At 39.9% G+C, this 22,893-nt stretch overlaps 1 protein-coding gene across 1 annotated transcript; it reads left to right on the plus strand.

Annotated features, from left to right (window-relative positions):
• The first annotated feature begins 6 nt into the window (after nucleotides 1-6).
• SEC23IP (SEC23 interacting protein) lies at nucleotides 7-21,226 on the plus strand. The gene is made up of 19 exons (XM_058841978.1): nucleotides 7-214; nucleotides 3,672-4,195; nucleotides 5,590-5,779; nucleotides 6,245-6,438; nucleotides 6,751-6,840; nucleotides 8,004-8,124; nucleotides 8,458-8,547; nucleotides 9,174-9,315; nucleotides 10,545-10,753; nucleotides 11,387-11,505; nucleotides 12,066-12,236; nucleotides 12,614-12,709; nucleotides 12,888-13,094; nucleotides 13,241-13,396; nucleotides 13,965-14,067; nucleotides 14,989-15,174; nucleotides 15,609-15,771; nucleotides 17,752-17,852; nucleotides 20,039-21,226. The coding sequence occupies exons 1-18, from the start codon at nucleotides 73-75 to the stop codon at nucleotides 17,831-17,833; spliced, it is 2,985 nt and encodes a 994-aa protein (XP_058697961.1). The 5' UTR covers nucleotides 7-72; the 3' UTR covers nucleotides 17,834-17,852; nucleotides 20,039-21,226.
• The last annotated feature ends 1,667 nt before the right edge of the window (nucleotides 21,227-22,893 follow it).

Genomic DNA, 22,893 nt, shown 5'->3' on the forward strand with positions numbered 1-22,893 from the left:
TGCGCGCGGCGGCGCCGCCATCTTGGGTGAGGGCGGAAGGGGCCGGGGCAGGGACGTGGCCGGGGCGCGGCTATGGCGGCGGCGAAGCCCGGGGGAGGCACCGGCACCAACCTGCTCTTCTCCTCCTCCGCCACCGAGTTCAGCTTCAACGTGCCCTTCATCCCCGTCAGCCAAGCTCCGGCCGCGCCGCCCGGCCCCGCGCTGCTGCCCGCCGGTACGGAGGGAGGGAGGGAGGCAGGGAGTCGGGGAGGGAGGGCAGCCGGGAGCTCAGGGCATGTGCGGGGTCCCGCCGGGAAGGGCCGGGGTCCCAGGCCAGGGGAGCCCCCGGAGCCGGGCCGGGGCTCCAAGGGAGGCTGCGGGCCTGGGGGCCTCGCTTCGTGTGGGCTCGACCCGGCGCTGGGGCTCCCCGAGCCAGGTGTCCCTGGAGAGACGCTGCTCGGGATGACATTTTCTGCTTTCCTAAATTTTTTCTTCTAAAGAATTTCTCTGCTAAAGAATTCTTCTACTAAATTTCTTCTGCTTCCCCCCTCCCTAGTGCTTGTGCATGTGGTTTTTAGTTTTTAGCACTGTGTCTAAGGACGGGCGTTGATCTTCGCACTTTTAGCTCACCGAGGCGTCAGTGCTTCCATTCAGTGTATACTTAAAATGTTTTCGTGTTTTTAAACGTTTTTCCCCCTCTCTCGTGTTATCTTCTGCTTTCCCGGTTTGAAAATAGCCCATTAAGCAGCCACCTTATATATCCTTGCTAATTTAAGCCTGGTTCTAATATCCTTTTCTCCTAAAGCTTTAATGGTATTCCCAACACATGCGCGTGCAACTTAAAATCTGACGCTCAGCCAGTTTCAGAAAAAGATTTTTCCGGGGATGTGTTCAGTCAGAGATTAAACCTTGAAACATTAGAAATACATCTAGAAACCAGATATTTCAAATTTTACTGTATTGTACATGTTAGGGTTGGACTAATGACCTTTGAAGGTCCCTTTTAACCCAAACTATTCTATGCTGAGTCTTCAAGGCTTCATTTCAACACTGTTGTATCCTAGCTACCTTAGCTAAAATAAGTATTAATATAGCTGGAAACCAGTGCAGTACTTCTCTTTAGATTTAATAAAATGTTTGCCAAGTATGATTTTGGAATAGTTTTTTAGAGCAACTACATTTTTTGGGTAGGAGGGATAAAAACATTAAAATATTACTTCTGCTTATTTGAGGAAATTAGATCATAAAGAAGTAAATCAAATACCGATTACATTGTGCAAACTTCCTAGGTTTTCATTCATGCAAATATACATTAATTTTTCTTTAAGAAAATAAAGTAATTTTTAACTGATCTAGCTAGTAGCTTCACACAAATGACTGTCCTGGCAATTTTCTGAACATTTTGAAGCCAGCTAGGGATAAAAATCTGATGGGATTTGATTAATGTGATAAATCTTATGCTCTCCGTGTGACTTACAATTTGATCAGGTGAGGATTCATGGTTTTGCAGCTGGAGTGAATTTCAGTGTCAGAGGCTGTGCCACATTCTATGTCAGCCCTAGTAAGGCCCATGTCCTGTTAAATGTTCTGTTTCCACAGTCAAATGTACTCACCATCTGTCCAGCCAGATGCTGTTGGGATCTTCTTGAGCTTTGCAGTTTGACAATAAGATGCATTTTCTGGCTCAGGTGTGGGTGATGTAACCAATATATTTACTGTAGGTAGGGAGGAGCATTCCCAGAGAGGACGTGAACTGAAATCACTTGTGGTTGTCTGGTGACAGCCTGTGTGTAGGGAGGGACGTACAGGAGGTTGACACAGTCATGGGTGAGGAAAGACTTGTCTGTGTATGGGGAGAACACACGTCAAAGCTGTACACTCATTTTTTTACATTTGTGTGATGTGCTTATTTTAACAACATAGTTTTTGCAGAATTAGAAAAAGTCAAGATAAATGCTAACATTTTGTTTTGGGAAACTGCATGTACATACATATATACCTATAGTTTTTTATTTTGGCAGAACTTTTGTCAACCTCATTTTGCAAGGAAAGCTGCACTTAACCTAAATCTCCAAAGCCTATTTGAAACTGGAGAATAAAACTGGTGTTTTGTGAACATTCATTTGCTAAAGGCCCTGAGGACTCTTGAGCACACTGCTGCATGTTTATGGTGGCCTGACACGGTGAGGTGAAGGGCTTGCTCTGCTGCCAATTGTTTGGGAAAGCTGAGAGTTGACAGTGTTGTTTGCAGTGTGCTTCCCACACTGTTTATGAAAAGTGGATTTTATTGTTTAGAAGCTGAGACCTTTTATTTAGTATAAATGGCTACTGCTTGCAGCTGGGAGGTGATTCCCAGGCCTGACTTCAGAGTGGTCATTGGGTGTAAGTGGTTTCAGTGTTCTCCACACTGTGGGTCACACACAGAGATTTTGGCTTTGTTCATCAAAGTGAGATCAAGGGTTGTAAGTGAAAGCAATAGGAATTGATAAATGCAGGTGATGCCTCACATTGACAGTGTCTGCACAGACTAAAAGATGGTTAAAATAGTTCTTTTTAATCTTGGCAGCTCTGTCTTTTATGATTAATTAATTAGAACAGCAGCTTCCTAGGGAGGCTTCTCTGTGGATTCCCCTGTACTCCCTTGATGCTCCCTATTACAGTTGTGTTGGCTGCGGATAAAGGAATTTGTTGTTGGTTGCTCACAGCTGCAGACACTCTTGGTCTCTCTGCCTGGGGACTGAGCAGCAGAGATGCTCTGTGGTGTCTTCCCCACAGCCTGGGATCATTTGATTGCCAGGCAGGTGGAACACTGCTGGTTTCTGCAGGTGGCACTGACTCCTTGCAGGGTGCTGTTCCCTCAGCAGGCAGGCACTGCTGCTCAGGCCATCACAGCCTTAGGTGAGCTTACTGTGGGACCTATAATTGTGACAAACCTTTTTTCCCCAGTTGCTCCTAGGTCACTGCAAAGTAGAAAACTGTGATTGATCAAGACCTCTTTTATTTATTTTCTTCATGCAAAAGGGCATTCATGGCCTTGCATCTTTTTAGAGTCTCTCCTGCAATTATGCAGAATGGGGACTGATTTTACTGAATCAGAGATGTGGCTTTTATGCAAGTCTAGAGTAGGATTTTTAGGGAGAACTGAAGTAAGTCCTGCTCATTAAATGACTTGGGATCATGAGTTATGGCCACCTTACAAGTCAGATGAGAAACCTTGAGAGGACTGCTGAAGGAGCAGGCAAGAATGGATGGTTTATCCTGTAAGTTTGGCCTATTTAGGAATGTTTTTAAGCTCTGTTCTAAAAAAAACTGAAGCACAAAGTCCTATGCTTAGTAGCTGTTTTCATTGTGAAAGGATATGAACCAAGGTTGTTTTTGCATTTGGGGGATAAGTGAAGTTGAGAGGGATTTTAGTGCCTGTCACATTGCCCTGGGAAGGTCGTGACTCCAGTTGTATTTTGGTTTCTTGTTTAATATTTATTGCATTTTCTGTGCACACTGAGTGACTTTCATGGTCCGTTTTAAGTGTTCTTGAAGACTTGGTATCTTTTGTTTCATTTCATGATGTGCTGAATCAAGGATGTGTAAGCTTTATGGGGGCCAACAGTTTTGGCCATAGCTGATGGTGTTACAGAACATTTTGACCCCATACACTGATTTGAAGCTCTCACAAGATGCTTTTGTTTTTGTAGATGATTCTGCAGATGTTGGGGAAGAGGACAGCTTCTTGGGTCAGACATCAGCCAGCCCCAACCCACCACAGACTTTCAGCTACTTCTCTCAAGTTCCCAGCAGCAGTGATCCCTTTGGGAGTATTGGGCAGCCACCCTTAACAACTGTTTCAACTCCTGTCGGAGCACCAGCCTTCTCCAGACCTTCCACTTCACTCCCACTCGTGTCAGGGTCACAGGATGGGCAAAATGCCTTTCCACCACATATTCCCAAATCCCAGTCTTACAGTGTACCACCCACTTCCCAGGTGGGAATGGCACCGTACCAGCCCCCTCAGCAGAGCTGTCCCCCACCTGCCAGCACTGCTCTGCCCGCGGGGAGCCCGCAGCAGCAGGGCTACAACCCCTACAGGCACACCACCCTGAGCAGCAGGGCCAACCCCTACCTCACCCCACCCCAGCTGCAGCAGAGCCACCCCCCTGCCACAGCGTCCCCTGTGCCACCCGTGCAGATGTACCAGACACCCCCGGGGCCACTGACACAGGTATGTGACTCCTTCCAGCTGCCACAGCAAAACAAGTCATTTTCCTCTTTCAGCTCTGTATTTTGTCTTTTAAATATTTTTCTTCTCTGAAAAAAAACCCAGAAGAAGTCTTGAAACATTTATAACAGCAAAAGCTTTTCACTAGAAGTAGCTTGGAACTGTCGTTCCAGGAAAACTTGCTGATCTTTAAAGTGAGTGTACCCTGAGGCTGTAGCTCTGTGAGCTTCTGGGTATCAGAAACAAAGCCAGGTTGTGAAGTTCTGTCATTCTTTTCTGTGGGTTTCTGAGTTTGCTGAGCTTCAGCTGTGTTGCTGCATTTTTTTGTGCCTCAGCTTCAAATCAGGTCATTCAGCCATTTCAAAGATATGGGCTGAAAGCTCTTTTCAAGCTGGTTTTGTTGGTGAAGCCAGAACTTTTTGAAACTAAGTTGTGTAAAATTATCAGCAAGTGCTTTGAAACACATCAGTCAAGGATTTTGTGTGATATAAAGCAACAATCTTCATCCTTTTCTACCTGCACAAAAGCATTATTAAAGTAATGCCAATGGGTTAATAAAACCTGGCACGTTTGCCTTGAGAACAGCAAAAACTGTTTTTATTTTTGCCTGAGCTATTGCTATATTTCTGTTATCATGAATAAAGAATGTGAAGGTTATATAATGACAAAACATAGCAAAGGCAGTAGAACCTAAACAGTCTGGAGTTTTTGATTATATAATTTTCTGTTTGTTGGATTTTAGATATTGTACAAGATTTTGGTGCCTTTTTTTTTCCCTTTAAATGTATCACGAACCGAGGTAGTTCTGCTGACTTCAGTTGCTTTTAGTTGTACTGACTGGGATTTTTGTACAATTTCTAAGCAATCAGCTTTATGAAAGCTGTAGACCATTTCAAAATCAGTTACTTTTCTTGTGCCACTGGTGCTACATTTGAGTTTGAAATCTGCCTGTTCTGGTCACTTTGCAGGTCTTTAACAAGTGGCCACTTGTTAAAATCGGGAGACTTTATGCAAAAGCATAATAATGTGTAAATGAACAATGAGAAGAATGTTTTTATTTTCATGTCAAATTTTGTGGCTGTAAGAAACTAATTGAGCTCGAGTGTTGAAAATTTAAGAGAATATTTGAACTCTCACTGATTTTAAGTAATCATGATGGTAAACCATGGCAGTTTTTGACAGTGTTTGTGGTAATGAAATTCACATTCTTTCTCTGTTTGAGAAGGTGTAAGTTCTCAAACACATGATAAAGTGGACAATATTTTTAGAATGAATGGTAATGTTCTTGGGGAGGAAAACATGTTAGAAATAAAGTTTCAGAGTGTTCCCTATAGTGAAGTATAGAAGAATTCTGTAAAAGCCCTAAGACTGAGGTGCTGAATCCATCTCTTTTTCAGTTTCCACAGTCCCAGCTCCAGCCTGCCCGGCCTGCAGGGCCCCTGGTCCCAGCCCCTCCTGTGCTGCTGCAGAACCAATACGAGCCAGTTCAGCCACACTGGTTCTACTGTAAGGAGGTGGAGGACAAGCAAATATGGATGCCATTCAGCATTCTGGATTCTGCAAAACTAGAGGAGGTCTATAATTCTGGTAAGTCCTGTCTTATCCAGAGGTGAGCAGAAGGACTAAAGGAAAATATTGGGGTAATGCCACTCATGTGTGTGGCAGCAATAAGTAAGGTTTTGAAGATGTCTTTTGTGCCACTTAATTTATTTCACTGACATCATCACTGCTTGATGCTGTTAGTGTTGAGATGTACCATCCCAAGTAGGTATCAGATTTTCATATAGAACTCCTTGTTATTTGTGTCTTGGGTCACCTTTTTGTTAAACTGCCAGTTCTGGAATAAGTGTTTCTATTTGGGAGTTTTTCCAAGCTTTTTGTTGTGTACAGAGTATAGAAGCATTCTAGAAGCATCACAGTGTTACAAAGCTTCGCTGCTGTGGTGTGATTGACAGCCCTAATGGCCTAATATTGATCCCAGGAGTGGCTGGGGCTGTGCTGAGAGAGCAGAGCTGTATTGGTGTGGTAACCACGTGTGGCTGTGTGTCCCAGTCCAGCCTGACCCCGAGAGCGTGGTGCTGAGCACGGACGGCGGCCGCTACGACGTGTTCCTGTACGAGCGCGTGAGGAAAGCCGTGTACTGGGACGAGGAGCCCTCGGAAGTGAGGCGCTGCCTGTGGTTCTACAAGGGAGACAAGGACAGCCGCTTCATCCCTTACACTGAGGACTTCAGTGACAAATTGGAGGTTAGTAAGTCACAGAGATCTTGTTAGTTCATTGTATTAATCACCTTGGAAACAGTTCTTTCTGTTTCGTGAAGACGATTTTCAGAATATACTTCTTGGAACATAAGGAAATCCTGGAAAGAGGAGTGTCTAGAAGGCCACATTACTTCTGCATCAGTCCTGCACTGCTGTGACCTACACTGCCTGTGTAGCTCTACATGTGACATTTTTATATAAAGAAAATTATGTAAATTTTAGCTGTAGCATTGCATGAGGCCACAAAAGACAGAGAAGGTTGCCATGCTGATTTTGTGTAACTTGTTACTGTTTCAGGCAGAATATAAAAGGGCTGTAACTACAAACCAATGGCATCGGAGACTTGAATTTCCAAATGGGGAGACAATTGTTATGCATAATCCCAAGGTAATAGATTTTGACAATTGTGTCTCACAGGATTCATTCAGGGGGAGTGAGAAAATGGATGGAAGCATAAATTGAATGTGGTCTTAATCTTGCATGAAACATATCAGTTGTTTGTTCTGGGTGTGTGTGCTGTAAAGATGATCAAGTTTACAGAACACTGAACTTGTACTTGCTTCAGTGTGCTGTCATGTGGTTAACAGACAGTACTTTCTGAAACCTAAAGAGAATAAGGGTTTGCATAGTAAGTATTTTGGCTGAGCATAGCTGGCAGCAAATGGTAAGCAATTTGAATTTGTTTAACCTCAGTCTGTACCAAACGAAAGATAATTAAAATGAAGAGCTTTAATGTGGAGAAGAGCATTAGTCTAACTATAAGGTAAATAGTTTCTTTAGGGCCTGAGAAGGTTTCTGCTTATTTTCAGGCCATAAGAAAGTATAGCAAGACAAGCTTTAAAAGTATTCTAAATACTCTGTGAATGGTTTCATGTGATTAAAACATGGACTTCAGCCTTATTGATCAATGCTGTTATCTGTTCACTTACCACAGATGCAGTAATTAATACACAGAACTCTCCAAGGGCCAGAAAGGATCATGGTTAATCCTACTTAAAGTGTTTAATAATCCTGGTTAGGGAATTCTGTCCAGTAAAAATCTAGAGAAGGAGCATTTAAACCACTTGGTGTCATAAATATGGGTTCAGACTCTAAGTACTATAAACAACTCTATTACTGAATTCCTCACTTTTTAAGGTTTTTGGACTACTTTAGATGCTGTTGTCCTTCCCTGAAAAGCACTGCACTCTTTCTATTTTCTCCTTGTGATAGAGTTATTGTAAATCAGGTAGCATTCAATTTCCTTGCATTAGCAGTAATATGCTAAGGAAGAGTGGATACTGGCAACTGGGAAGGAGGAGCTTGGATAATGCTTGCCTGAGGATTTAAAATGGTTCAGGATCACTGAGGCCCAGCTTCTTCACCTAGTGGTTGCTTTGAGTCATCTGTTTGCTTTTCACACTAATGAGGATTTTGTGGAAGAAAACATCTGATGTTCAGATGCAAAGTAAAGCAGTCAAAAATATTTTCAACCATGCAGTGCTTTCAGACTAACAGTAAGCGTCATGAGGGTTTTCCATGGTTGGAATTGGACACTGTATGTGTTGCAGGTCATAGTTCAGTTCCAGCCTTCTGCCACACCAGATGAATGGGGCACCACTCAGGATGGGCAGACAAGGCCAAGGGTAGTGAAACGTGGAATTGATGATGACCATGATGAGATTCCTGATGGTAGGTGATGAGATTCCTGGTGTACTTGGGTTTGCACTGGGAGCAGTCAGTTTAGATCTTTGCAGAAGCTGGATAGTAGTGGGTGGAGTGGCTGCGTGCTGTTTGTACCTGAAGTCTAAAGATTAAAGTTATTCCTTCATCTCAGCTTCTTGATGAGGTTATCTGGTTTTCGAGTGTTTTAATTAAAGGAGTCCTGTGGGCTCTGTTATGTCCTGAGCCATGTTATGTAGTAGGCTTTATAAAACAAGAGTGTATTACACTTGCTAGACTCTAAACTTCACTCCTGCTATATACATTGGTACTCTGAATGTTTTCCTTCTTTTTTTCCTACAGGAGAAATGTCCCAAATTGACCATCTGGTATTTATGGTTCATGGCATAGGTCCTGTATGTGACTTGAGGTTTAGAAGCATTGTTGAATGTGGTAAGTTTGGGCTTGTATAATGAGCAGTTGGATTCTTGCTGTTTAAATGTGGCTCTGTCTAGCTCATATTCAGATAAACACTTTTTTTTTTTTTTTTTGAAAGAGGAATCTCTAATGTTAAGAAGTTCAATTTTTCCATGGTTATTTTCCAAACACAGAATTTGTGTTCTGTCAAACTTGAAGCTTTAGCTGTTATTACTAGTACTCAATATCATACTTGCAGGGTGATTTGGATTTTGGGATGTGTGGTGAGGGTTTTTTTTGGTTGATTAGTTTTTTTTTGCTTTTTCTTTTTGTGGTGTGAGTGGATGTGTGGTGTGGTTTTGTGTTTTCTTTTTTTTTTTAAATGCGTTTTGGTACAACTGAGTAAATGAAAAAAGCCCTGTCTGGTTATGGAGTGAACAGGCAGTCATTGTGAGATAAATAGAAGCTTACTAGAGAATCCACTCTAACAAAAATTTGTACTTTCTTATTGTTAAAATAGTAGTACTTGAAAAGATTTTTCCAGTTTTCAGTTTCCATCATTTGTATTCTGACTATCTGTGAAATTAAGGGGAAGGAGGGACTATTCATGTGTTACTTGAGTACTGCAGCATCAGATTTTCATTATTCTTTTTTCTTCACAGTTGATGATTTTAGGACTGTTTCTCTGAAGTTGTTGCAGACTCACTTTAAGAAATGCTTGGAGGAACGCAAAGTGAGCAGGGTGGAATTCCTTCCAGTTCATTGGCACAGTTCTCTGCATGGAGATGCAACAGGTGTAGACAGGTGAGGGCTTTGTTTAATGTTGAAAACATCTTAAAAGCTGCTTTTTAACAGGTTATGGAAAGTGGAGAAAAAGAGCAGTTCATATGCTTTGTAGGATACATGAGTAAATGTAGGACTGGATTAGAGAATTGCAGATTTTTTTAAATTTACATTTTGATGAGGAGTATTCGGAAAGCTGGAAAGGTGTGAGGAATATTTCTCCTGTTTATTTTCATGCACACACCTGTTCAGTGCTGGATTTGCATAAGTGGCCAATGTATGATATTTGATGAGTGAGTCTGTGATCACAAGGATGAGGTGGTGAGCCTGGAGATGTTTTGTCCAGTACCAGGTGTGCACAGTTTAGAGTGGAGAATTTTCTATTCTTTACTTTCCTTCAGTCTGATTGAATTTGACCCTAGGAGTTATTTCTGAGGAAGACATTAAGCCCTCTGTCCAGTCCTAGAGGAGTGCCTGAATTATGATTAGGCACTTGAGCTAAGGGGTTCTCTTTTTTTTGAAGCAAAGTATTCTGTATTTGGGTAGAAGTTTCAAAATCTGTTTTAAAATCCTTTCCATGTGCCTACCCCTTCGCTGTGACTTCACATTTCAAGCTGTTCCCCTTGCTCAAAGCTGGGGAAGTAAAAATTGTGAGGGTGGCAATCTGTGCCACTTAAAGGGATGCTGATGTTCTCCAGACTCTTGTAGCTCAGTCAAATCACACTGCTTTTCTCCAGCCTTGGTGTTTTATTTGTATTTGAGCACTGCATGAGGAGGGATCCTTATTCTGTTAATCAAACCAGGCAGTCTCAAGTCTATAGCAATTCAAGTGCAGCTGTCTTGACTCCAGGCAGGCAGATGGTGATGCCAAGCTTTTTCTTCAAAAAGAGAGTATTACCATTCTATGATTCTAATTTTATATGCAAGTTCCTTTTTCTCTTCCCCTTCAATCTGCTCACCAAACTTCCCTGGTACTTTATGAGAGCAGTGTTGGAATAGAAAAGAGGTTATTTCAGGCATTTCTTCAGCCTGGAGAGAGGAAAAGGAGCTGTATCTTTCTCAAATACTGCAATCAGCAGGTAGCATTAATGTGTGAATATGCAACAAGGCCAGAAGGCTGTATGGGTTTTTAAAATCTCTTTAGAGACTCTTTCTATAGCATTTACATTGCATTAATTTCAAAAGCTGACAAAGTCCTCACGAGTGTTTCCTTAAAGCCTTTCACGCTTTTAACGATTCTGTGTTACCAGGAACATAAAGAAAATCACTTTGCCGAGCATTGGTCGCCTGAGGCACTTCACCAACGAAACGCTGCTCGACATCCTGTTCTACAACAGCCCCACCTACTGCCAGACCATCGTGGATAAAGTGGGCATGGAAATGAACCGCCTGTACGCGCTCTTCATGAGCCGAAACCCCGACTTCAAAGGGGGAGTCTCTGTGGCTGGGCACAGTTTAGGTGATTGTCTGAGGAATGTTGCTTTTTTTCCAAATCGGTTCCTCCTTTAAGGAAAATGGCCCCTTTGTTATGCATAAAACTCAATTTGGCTCTTAGGGCATGGCTGTCTTTCAGAAAACAGCTGACAAACTAACAGCTGAGTTTAGCAGGCTTTGAGAGAAAGTTAGTATTTCCCATCATGAAAACTTAGTGTCTAATCTGTGTTAAAAAGTTAACAGGTTGTCTGGTGTCTTGTTAGGTGGGTGATGTTTGTGTCTCAGAACCCCCACTTAGTAAAAGTACAATCATTTTTTAGAAGATAGAATGAGTGTTAGAACAGCATACTGACATACTGATTCGGACTGACACTTTTCCTCCAGCTCATCAAGCACTCAGGTGTTAAAAGAAGAATATATAGAAAAAATATATATAAATAATTTAGTCATGGCAGCTATATAAATCATGAGCAGGGAAAAAAAGGGATTGCTTTTAGCTGAGAGTGATTATGTTCAAGGTAATATATGGCTGTTTTAATTCAGCCATCTCTTTTGATCAAACTACACTGTGGCATTACTATTGCATATAAATTTGCTCAAGATTAGGGACAGGAAAACCTGATATTTTCCCTAAATCAACCCTAATTCCTGTTTGCAGGTTCTTTAATTCTATTTGACATACTGTCTAACCAGAAGGACTTGGCTTCATCAGTAAATTCTGGACCATTCTCTGGTGTTAATGGGAGTGTGAAGGACGTGGCTGTTCATGATAAACAGGTAATTTGCATGCTGGTCTTTCCAGACCAATAGATCTGATATTTTTAGTCATTTTTTCTTAGAACTGAACCAAGTTTGTGGGTTTTGAATAGTACATTTAAACATGCAAATGGAAAGGTGCTGTTTTGTAAATACTGTCATTTCTCAGGACAAATTAATTAGATCTCTCTTAAGTTCCAAGTAGGCCAGTAATGAGATTTGATGGTGAACATCAGCTTTGACCCTTGTGAACATGTAACTTGGTCTAACAGTATCTAAGTGGTGGGGGAGATGCATAAAAGGAAAGCAATTCGTGTTTAGACTAGAAATGGTGACTAGTTGTTTGAGGAATAAAAGGAACCATTTTTGAGTGTTTTATCTCTCATAGTAATTTTAAGATATTTATTTCGCAGGTCTGTTTTATTGGAAAATCTATCCTGCTTCACTAAAAATGGATATATATTTACAGAGCTTGCTTGATAATGTTTTTAGGAGAAAGTAGTTAAACGTGGTTTTGCTTGCTGCTTACTGGTTTTCCACTGTTAGAGGATGTGATTCTGTTTCTGTGCTGTTCTGTTGAGATGACTGAAGATACCAGTTCCTTGGGCTCCTCCATTGCTACTTCTGCTGATGACCTTTGTGAGCCTGAGGCAGATGAAGATGTTCCCACTCTGCAGAAGACTCTGGAAATGCTCAGTTTGTCAGAGTACGCCAGCACCTTTGAAAAGGAGCGGATCGACATGGAGTCTCTGGTACAAAAACGTTCACTTGACTTGTAGGGGTTTCCCAGGGTATGGAGGTTTCTGTTTGGCTTTTCTTCTTGTTGTTTTGTTTTTCCTTTCAGTTCTGTGGCCATGAAAGCAGTTGCAAAGATAAGATAATCAATGTATGACTTGAAGACTGCATGTTCTGCAGCTCTTGTTTTATCTTGGTTTGATGCATCCTTCCAGTTAAGGCACTTTGTGTCATATCTTTTTAATTTTTTGCATTTTCTGTAGCTTTATAAATTTACTGAACAATTTCATAAGTCGTTGCCAGTAAGAAATTACTCAATTCACTAGAAAAGTTACAAGTACTTTTTCTGCTAGAAAAATGTTTTGATGTGTGTGTTTGGTGTTTGTTTCTTTAGCTCATGTGTACAGTTGATGACCTGAAGGAGATGGGGATACCTCTTGGACCAAGAAAGAAAATAGCTAATTTTGTAAAAGACAGAGCTGCCAAGCAGGTAAATACATACTTCAGGACTGAAATAAAAAGTTGTTCAGCAAATGTAACTGATTTCCTTGTTGTGGAGTAGCTTCTATTCTTGAACACTCTTGTTAACATCCTGAATATATTAAAGAAATTTTGACAACTGTGAAATTAACTTTTTTCCTCCCTAACTTCAAAACTTTTCTCAAAAGGAGCAGAAAAAAGCAGTAGCAGAAAAGAAAGCTGTGCTGGCTGCCACACTCCAGACTCAAGAAGACACCCAGAAACCAAAAGAGGCAGTTTCTTCTGTGTCACCTTCAGAGTCTGGTCAGATGCACTCAAAGAGGAAGCTCCCAGTTGGTGCATCTGTGTCTTCTGTGAACATTGACTATGAGTATTTTGAAGTTGGAACTGGCCAGGTGAGGCTACATAGATCTAAATGATTTGAACAGTTTAAAGGGTTTGATCAGTCCTCTCTTTTCACTATATTTTTTTTAATGTTGATGACCTTTCGCTGCTTCCTTTGAAGTTCTGAGAGAGGATGTGTCTCATTTCTGTCTGGTAGGTTTCTGTGGTTTACAGCGCACTGGACTTTGAACCAGATATTTTCTTTGCTCTTGGGTCCCCTATTGGTGTGTTCCTTACTGTGAGGGGTGTGGAGAAGATTGATGAAAACTACAGGCTCCCTACCTGCAAGGGATTCTTCAATATCTATCACCCAGTGAGTAGCAGTGCTTTTAAGATTTGATTTTAGTTGATGTAGGTGACAAAAAAGGCAGAATACTAAGTTTTATCTTCTGAGCATGACACCTCTTGTTCCCCTACATACATTTCCAGGCATGGGTTGTTTTGATAATATTTGCCTTGTTTCTTTTCAGAATTAAGGAAGTTTTTTTTTTGGGGGGGAGGGTGTTGTGTTTGGATTTTTTCATTTATTTGAGGCCACTCTTGTAGATTTTAATGGAATATTTGTATTTTTACATGCAGCATTGGTCCTTCTCTGTCTCATTTTGTTTAACAATTCAAATGAAATATTGCTAGAGATTGAGTGCAAGGAAATCTTGCTATTGTGTTTTCTCATTAGAATCTCCTTCTGTAGGAGAACAAGACCAAAGTAGTTCATGAACCTGCTTAACATGTCTTGAATTGAATTTCTGTAAATTCAAATAGTGCAGAATTCAAAAATGGTTATCTATAAACCATAAATAGAGATTTTATTTTTTCACTGAAATGTGGTAATTGGAATAATTTTAAAGATAACTAAATGTCAATGCGTTGTCTCTTAACAGCTTGATCCAGTAGCTTACAGGTTAGAACCAATGATCATTGAAGACATGGATTTAAAACCAGTTCTCATTCCACATCATAAAGGCAGAAAAAGACTTCATCTGGGTAAAAAGAAAACTTATTTCATATGGATCCTATTCTTATTTACTCATTTGATGCATTAGAGTATTGTAAGATTTTAAGAGACTAATGAATATCCCTGGATATCTGGCTCCATGTTTTTTCTAAACATTAGAGGTGATTCCACCCAGCCCCATAAGCTGGGCATTCACAATATCATTCCAAAGTAATAATCATGTTTCCTCCAGATTTAATCTTCTCAGTAACCAAAGTTCTATTAAGAAATTGCTGTACATTACCTGATCACCTTCGTTTCTAAGAAGCTGTGAAACAGAAACCAAATTTATTGGTATCCCTAATGAGCACCATGATGTGTTTAACCAGAGTCTGTTCTCTGTGGGAAACTGAGGGAGAAGGAGGTTCTGTAGCCATTAGAGGGCAGGGACTGATTTGTTGCTCATGGGTGTGCATCAGACCAAGGTGCTTTACTTAAATTTTGCACATCTAATAAGGAAAGTCAGTTTTGCTGCTGTGCAAGTTCATAGAGCCCTCCTGAAAGCCTCTCTTCATGCACTTGGAGAGATTCTGCAGCATTTGTCCTTGGGAATTGTCCATTAGAGTGAGTCTGCTTTGCTAGACTGCACAAGATGCTTGTTTCAGGTTACAACTCTCCAAAAGTGTGTATAGTAAAGGAGAAAAATATGGTCTGTTGCTGCTTACTGTTTTTACTTTGATGTAGGTGAATTCATTGACCTGTTCAGTAAGAAGTCAGTTGTGTATTAATTGCATTTCACCTAATCTTTTTAAATGGAATAGAGAAGCAAGAAACACATTTATGACATAGCAGGCCTGTTTCCCCTGGTAATTGGGATGTTTATTGAACAGAACTTCCATCATTTTGGTTTTACTTGGTAATTTTAAATCCTTCTGAATTAAATTTTTTATTTGTTTTTTTTTCTTTCTCAGAGCTGAAAGACTCTCTGTCTCGTATGGGATCTGATCTGAAGCAGGGCTTTATTAGCTCTTTGAAGAGTGCATGGCAGACCCTTAATGAATTTGCACGTGCTCATACATCTTCAACCCAGCTGCAAGCAGAACTGGAGAAAGTAGCTAACCAAATTAAAGAGGAGGAAGAAAAGCAGGTGGTGGAAGGTATGTGGACACATTTTTGGCTTTTCTGTAACTTATCTCAATTAAGTTGACACTTGAGTATCCCAGTGACAGTTTGCTATTGATTTTCCTGACCTTGTTAAGGAGGTCTCTGCTAAATGCCAGGTTCCCACCAAAGCTGCTCTGTCACTCTCCTCCTCAGCTGGGTGTGGAAGAGAAATTACAGTGGAAGCTTTGTGGATTGGAGTGAGTTCAGGGAGAGATCACTCAGCAGTTACTTCCTAAGAAAACTGTTTAAAGTGTTAGGAAAGAAGTAAGCCTGTAGTTCAATAACCTTTCTGAACCATGCTGGGCAGTTCAGGTTGTTATTGTCTTATCACAAACACTTGGAAATTACAGTAGGAAAAATGGGTAATAATTATAGTCAAGCAGGCTGTGCTTGAAAATAGTTTAAATCTGAAACTCTGTGATTTTAGCTGAGAAGATCACTGAAAGCCCAGACCCTCCAAAGGATGAAGATGTTTCAGTGAAGGTTGGGATGCTGAATGGAGGACGTCGCATTGATTATGTTCTACAAGAGAAACCAATAGAAAGCTTCAATGAGTACCTGTTTGCTTTGCAGAGTCACCTGTGCTACTGGTAAGGGGAAATACCTGTGATTCCAGAAATACTGCTTATGGTACACAGCATGTGTGATTGTCCAGGAGTGTCAGGCTCAGGGTGTTGTGCTTGGATGTCACTATCTGATAATCCTATCTCAAAATAAAATCCTGTGTTAACACACACTAAACAAATTTTTTGCAATAAAGACATTGAACACTGTTCTCGACCTTTGACACTCCAGATACACATTTTTAGTTACTGTAATTTTAAAAAAAGGAGAGCTCTGGAAGTATTTTCAAAACTAGTTTTTCAAATAAAATGGTTCACAAAGGATTTTTATTAGACTACAGTAAGTGGTAAAACTTTATTGCTTCTTCTGGCAGAGCAAAGGATGTGTGAACTATATTTAACAGCACACCTTGTAATAGCCACCCTTGGGTGTCAGCTGTGAGCTGTCCAAAGTGATGTTGGTGAGGGAGGAGTGACTGGTCTCTCATTTTGAGTTCAGCAGGTGCTGGACAAAGAGCGCTCTACATTCTTTCTGAAGGTTCTGGTTTTCAGTAGGTAATTTTAGCAGCAGGCATGTTTTCCAGAGGTTAACACACAGCTCTGAAGGCGTTACCTGAAGGGTCTCATTAGAGCCATCATCACTTCCCCGTGGAAGTTCAGCACCTGCCAGAGGAGAGGAGGGGTTACCGGGGCTGCTGTGAGCACTGAGCTCTGGCAGGGTGACCTGGTGGTGGCAGTGCCGTTCCACAGCCAGAGCTGAAGGGATGGGAATTCTTTCCACAGGGTGGCAGCCGATCACTGCCAGGATTTAAAACACTTGGTACCTGTAGCTGTTTTTGTCATTCGAGTAAGGAAGATCAGTATAGTGATTAATGACCCAAATAAGAGAGGATTTTTTTCCTAAGGATTGTTGGGAAAAGCTTGAAATGAAATGCTCTGAGTGTTGGAGAGATTGGAGCTTCTGTGTTGAACCTTCTGCTTACTTTTTTGCTGCTCATTTAATGAACAGACCATCAAGAAATGTTGGTGCTGAATGGTGAAAAATACATGTAGTCCCTTAGCTTGCATGTTTAATTCTGTACTGGTGTTATGCAAATTAAGTTCCTCATATTTGGAGGATCACAGTTCTAACCATCCAAATCTTCTTTACTGGCTCTGTATATGATTGATTTTAAAAAGCACAGGAAGCTGCCCTCATCTAACATCTCCTGCAGCTCTGGAACTTTGTTAAAATTTGCCTGTTTAACATTGGTTTTTTTTTATGTTGGTATTGTTTATGTGTGTTTTAATAGCATTTTATAGTTGAAGTAAAAAATTAAGTCTATTCATATTAACTTTAAATTCAGATAGCCCAAAGCTTTAATTTTTGAAAAGAGGAGGGAAAACAGCACATAAAAACATTGCACTTGAATGATATTAATCTTTAAATTACTTGAGAGCTATCTAACATTTTAATGGTAAGGAAGAGAGGAAGACTATGGGTATTTAACATAGTCTGTTTACAATTAAGGGCCTGCCAATTAGAGAAGAATTAGAATATTGCTGCTGGAACTGGGCTAATTAATGGAGTGGGACAAAACGAGTAGAATGAAGTGTGGAATATATTCAGGACAAAAAGTGATACATTATTTGAGGGGATTAAGACAAGGAAGCAATGTCAAAGAAGTGGGTAGAGGTGGGGATTTAGAGTTGCAGCATAGGAAGTTAGGGAGGACAGGAGGAGGAAATGCACTAGAGAAAAGGTGAATGCATAGGCTGGGGTTGATAGCAGAAATAATTGAAAACTTGTGTAGATTTATAGCTTGAAGGATGTTGGTAGAGGTAAGGTCATGTTCATGAGAAATAAATATTAGGCCAAGAGGTTGTGCAAACTTTTTAGAAAGCTGAAATAGAATAGAATGTGACTTAGGAGAATTAGAAGATGGACCATACTGAACTAACTTTTTCCTTTATATTTTTTTCTTCTTCCCTTTTTTTCTTTTGTTTAATTTAATTCATTCTTCCTAGGGGATCTGAAGACACTGCCTTGCTGTTTCTCAAAGAGATATACAGGACCATGAATATCAATCCTGAGCAGCCACAGCATTGATGTATAAAAACCTGAATTTGTAAGTTTGCTCTGATGTAACTTCTGTGATCATATCAAATTTAAGCTGCAGCTTAGATGTCTTTACTTTCCCTTTCTCCTCTGAAGTAAATTATGAAGCAGCCATAAAATGTCATTTTGTTTGCAAAAACAGTTTCTAAACTTGAATGCAAAGGAAGCCTTTGAGTTCTTCCTTTCATTCACAGAAGATATCTGATGTTTTGGTACAGGATAATAATTGCCACTACAAATACAACTGAAGTATGATCGCTATTATGCTTCTCCCTCAGTTCAGTTGTTCAGTGAATGTTCAAGAATAGGAAAATTTGGTGAAATCGGATATGATGAAACTTTATTTGCAGTGCAGTGGATTAAAGACCCCAGAAGTGTTTCACTGTTGCAGTGTCCATATTAGATTGGTTGACTAATGGTGCACATTTGCCAGCAAAAAACTGTTTGTCTCCTCAGAAGATGTTAAACATTGCTATTGATAAATTAATGAGACCCTTATTTAGGTCAGTATTTTATTATCTTTGTGTGGATTAAGGCTTTCAGTAGAACAAATGAAATGACAGAGCATGGAAGTTTGCTTTGAAAAGAAATTAAGTACACATTATAATTGAGTAACTTATATCTGAAATATTCTTGGAGGTATTTTTATTTTAAGATGTAACTTTCCTAACTGAGGATCTGTGTTGTACCAGTGTGCATCACTGGATGTTCCAGGAAAGAAAATACTGTCTTTTGAGAGGCAAGGAAGAAATAATATGCACCTTGCCTTTTTGGAATTACACACGATAATTTCTGATGTATTTCTCCATTTTCAGAAGAACTGATAATGTCAAGGTACATAAATACCCAGCATGAAGAGAAATGCTTGACATTTCAGAGGAGTGTTTTGGGTATCTTTCATTGCTACCCTACAGCTTTAGTACTCTTTTGTAACAGAATGCTTCTGATGGTCAGTTGATAGCAGCTTTCTTTAAAATAAAATGTCAAGGCTGATCAAATGCATTTCTTTAAAGTATGGAGAAGTAAAAGGAAAAAGGCACCAGCTGGCTGCACAGCTCTGACAGTGGTGTATCAGTCATCACAATGGCTTATGCAGAATCTCAAGTCACAGTTGCAGAATTTTTTCTCTACTTCTATTTCTTTGTGATGGCTCTGGTTGAAATTATAGGAATCTCATTGCAAAGGAAATGCCTTTAAGCCTCATTGCAGGGGGGAATGGGATGTGATGATTTATCAGTGCAAAGCTCAGAGGAGCTTGTTGCTCAGCTGCAGCAGATGCTGGGATAATTGTGTTATTTTCATTGAGAACTACACAGTTGGGGGACAGTTTATCAGGATATCACACAGCAAAGCACAATCAGGGAAGTCTGTAATTCCATCAGGAGTTGCTCAGAATGTCCCTCAGCACTGGCTTGACTGGACAGTGTTTGAGACTGAAATTCAGATACCAGAGGCTTAAATGGGAGGGCAGAATGCACTGAAGTGGTGTCTTGGGAAGGCTGCACACCACGAGACCAGGGTCTTTTCCACATGAAGAGAAATGTCTTTATATGTGGTGTGTAAAATATCACATCACAAGGAATCTGGAAGTACTGAAGTGGAAAATTCTCCCCCAATGGTAGCAGTCATGTGGGCTTTTTCTTTTCTTTCCTGTTCTTTTAAGACCTTCAAACATGAAGGGTGGCAGTGTGAAGTTAATGGATTATCCAGTAGTGCCTCTGACAGCAATATCCATTTTATTTTGTATGAGTGACTTGATTTAGGTCTTCTAGACCATCTTGAAGCTGCTGTTTGTGAAACAGTAGTGTAAGGTTTCATGTAAACAATGGGAAGAAGTGCACCAGCAGATTAAACCTTGGACATATAAACTATCACCATCCTCACTAGGATAATTTATTACCAGAAGCTAAAGAATCTAACAGCTGGTTAAAATGTGTAATGAATGACACCCTATTAACAGTTGTTGTGAGCTTTTTGTGTTTGCAGTTGTAATTGCCAATTTGTGTCCACAGAAAGTACATTTCAGAGGCTTTCCTGTATGTAAAGCTTGATTAAAAACGTGTACGGATTTCTAGATCTTTTGGAGCCCTCTTGAAATTAAATGGTGGCATATTTAATTTGATTAGTACTACTGCAGGAATAGGAAACCTGATAGATTTCCTATTTCCAATATGTCCATGTTTGTTCTCTCTGCAGAGCCATACCTGTTGCTCCAGCAGACCTGGTGAAAAGCCCTCTGAAGAACATCTGGTATTTTCATAGTTGCATATGACAGGATAAGCATCAGAGGATTTTCTCCTGCTGGTCCAGAACTTGCTTGGATTCTACCTTCTTGTGTCACTTCAAGCAAACTTAAGTTATGAGATGATCAACACTGTCATTCAGGAGATGGATGGAATGACACAGATTTGATCTTAAATCAGTTCAGTTGTATTATTGCCAAATATAAGGTGTTTGAAGAAGTTTTTATTGGTATGCGAATCATAACTTCTGTCCTTCAACTCTCCTGGCTCAGCTGGCTGCCAGATATGCCTTGCCTTCCAAGGCAGCATGTCCTTAGTAAAAAAGACTTGATGAGAAACAGCAATAATTAACTTTTCTTGACACATTTGTTCGTCCACCTTTAAGAAATGAAATGTGAACTGTAGTTATAACCATCTTTAATACAGATTACATAAACCAGTTCATATTTACTAAAAACTAGCAACCAGAATCATTTTCTTACTATTGTAAGTGTGATGGAGATTATTTTATAAAGACCTTTTTAAGCCTCTGTTAAGAGTTTTATTGTGGCTTTTTTTTAAGTAAAAATGAACCTTTGACCTTGAAAATATTAGAATTTTGTTACAGCTAGTTCAGTGTTCACATATCCTGAAATAAGGAACGATTTAAAATGACAGTTTGATCTGGTAATTATAGAATCACAGACTATTCTAAGTTAATTAAGGCAATTTTAGTGAAACTAGGCTGCAGTTGTGAGAGCTAAAACACTTACCTTGACCTTACAGTTTAACATCTCAAAACAGTTACTGTAAATAGGAACCTGAAGCTTATGGGTGCTAGATAATAATCTAGATCCAGCCCTGCAGTCCAGACTCCATTTTCATGTGGTGAGGTTGAGGTGAGTTAGGTATTGTGAAACCCTTGGAATTCATGTCTGAATACTGAGCTTCTGTAACTTTCTCTCTGGCTTCGATTCACACACACATTGTGGCTTTCCTTGATATTAGTGGCTTAACCTTATTCCTGGCTATTTGCCTCTGTTATTGCAGTAAACAAATTTTGAAATGCAGTATGGTTTTTTTTTTTTCCTTGATATGTGTACAATACACATTAATGTGTATATATAAATTGATGGCTGTAATTAAAATGACCTTATTTCCACTGTGTCTTTACAACAAGATTTTGTATTTAATCACAAAAAATTGCTTGGAGGGTTGCTTAGTCCAACTTCCCTGCTTAGGACCTTGTTAAGGCTGGAGATCCTTTGCCTCTCTGGCCCTGTTGTAATGTTTGACTACTAGGATTGCATTTTTTTTTCTAATACACAGTTGAAATTTTCTGGGAGGAGCTTGTATCTGTGGCCTTTTGTCCTTTCTCTGCATCTTCAAAAATAACATCTCTGTCTTCTCTTGTACTCTCATGTTTGACAGTTGAGGACAGCAATGAGATTTTCCTGTTTGGCTTCTCAAGACCCAACACTTCCTTTGGCATCTCCTTGCCTGCCATGGGCTGTGACCTTTTAGTGAGTCTTGGGGCTTCCCACTCACCTGGCTTTCCAAAATCCTTCTTGCTCTGGGGAGCAAGTTTGCCAAAGACAACTTTTTATCCAAAACAGACAAATGTCTTTGTATCTTAATAAATTAACCTGCCACACAAAATTTCTTAAGCTTTACAATGTCCTTTGTTAGTTAGAATACATTTTTTAAAATATATATATACACTACAAAAACCCCATGACTGCTGGCCTCATTTTCATGTTAAATATCAGAGTGGAGAGTTATGTGCACTTGTATTTATCAACTCTGCCACACTGAGCAATCTGATGGGTTTGCTTAAATAGCATTTTTAAGGTGTGACATCTCCTTGGGAGGGATCAGCAGCACCAAGGAACAGTCAGATTTTATGGGTGTGTGAGAGGAGTTGTTGCAGGGAGCCCCTGGCTGGCAAGGAGCTGCCTTTGCAATGGAAGAGGGAACAGGAGGATGCTGCAGGAATGAGGAACATCTGGAGTGCAGAAATTGGTTTGGGAATATGGCATAAAAATTAGTTGTACTTACAGAAACAAAAAATGGGCTGCAATTACAGTAACAAGCTATTATTACCTCTTAAAAGCAAATGGAAGTTTAGACATAAAGGAAGGAAAAATAACTGTAACCTATGGTTATGTAAAACAAAGAAAAACAAAATAAATAGAGTTTATAGAGTAATTTTAAATCTGGTACAAGTGAATACTTTGCTTCCTCAGCAGAAATCTTCCTTGTGTGCTGTAACACACACCACACACAGCACAGCTTCCAGTACAGCCAGTAAATTTTGATTTATTTTTGTATGTATTATAATGCATAATTAAACAGGTAAGGCTAATTACACTTTAATTAGTCAATGCACATACAAAAATTTAAGCTTTTCCCTTCCACATTTTCATCTGTGCTGAAGTGGTTGTAAGCATTAAAAAAAAAATTAAAAAAAATTGTCCAGAAGATTTTTTTTAAAAATCAAAATATCTATGGAACAGAGTAGGACAGGAAAGGAGGTGGAAATTTTATATTAATTTTTTCCAGTCAAAAAAATCAGAGCCTCTCTAAGACATCCAGTACCTTGCCAAAAAAATCTTATTTGGGCAGAAGTGAATTTTTCACTAAAAACTTTTTCTTCTGGAAAACTTTTTATCTACTGCTTCTCTCCCTCTGTGCCAGGCCTCCCTTCTTCTGCCAGTAGGAACATTCCTGTCCTTTGGGAACACCTCCTCACGCAGCTGTTCATAAAATAGCATAGTCAAATAATTCTTATATATAAATAATTCTTATATAAATAATTCCTTATGCTGG

This window comes from Poecile atricapillus, chromosome 6, assembly GCF_030490865.1.
Source record: "Poecile atricapillus isolate bPoeAtr1 chromosome 6, bPoeAtr1.hap1, whole genome shotgun sequence".
Lineage (NCBI taxonomy): Eukaryota > Metazoa > Chordata > Aves > Passeriformes > Paridae > Poecile > Poecile atricapillus.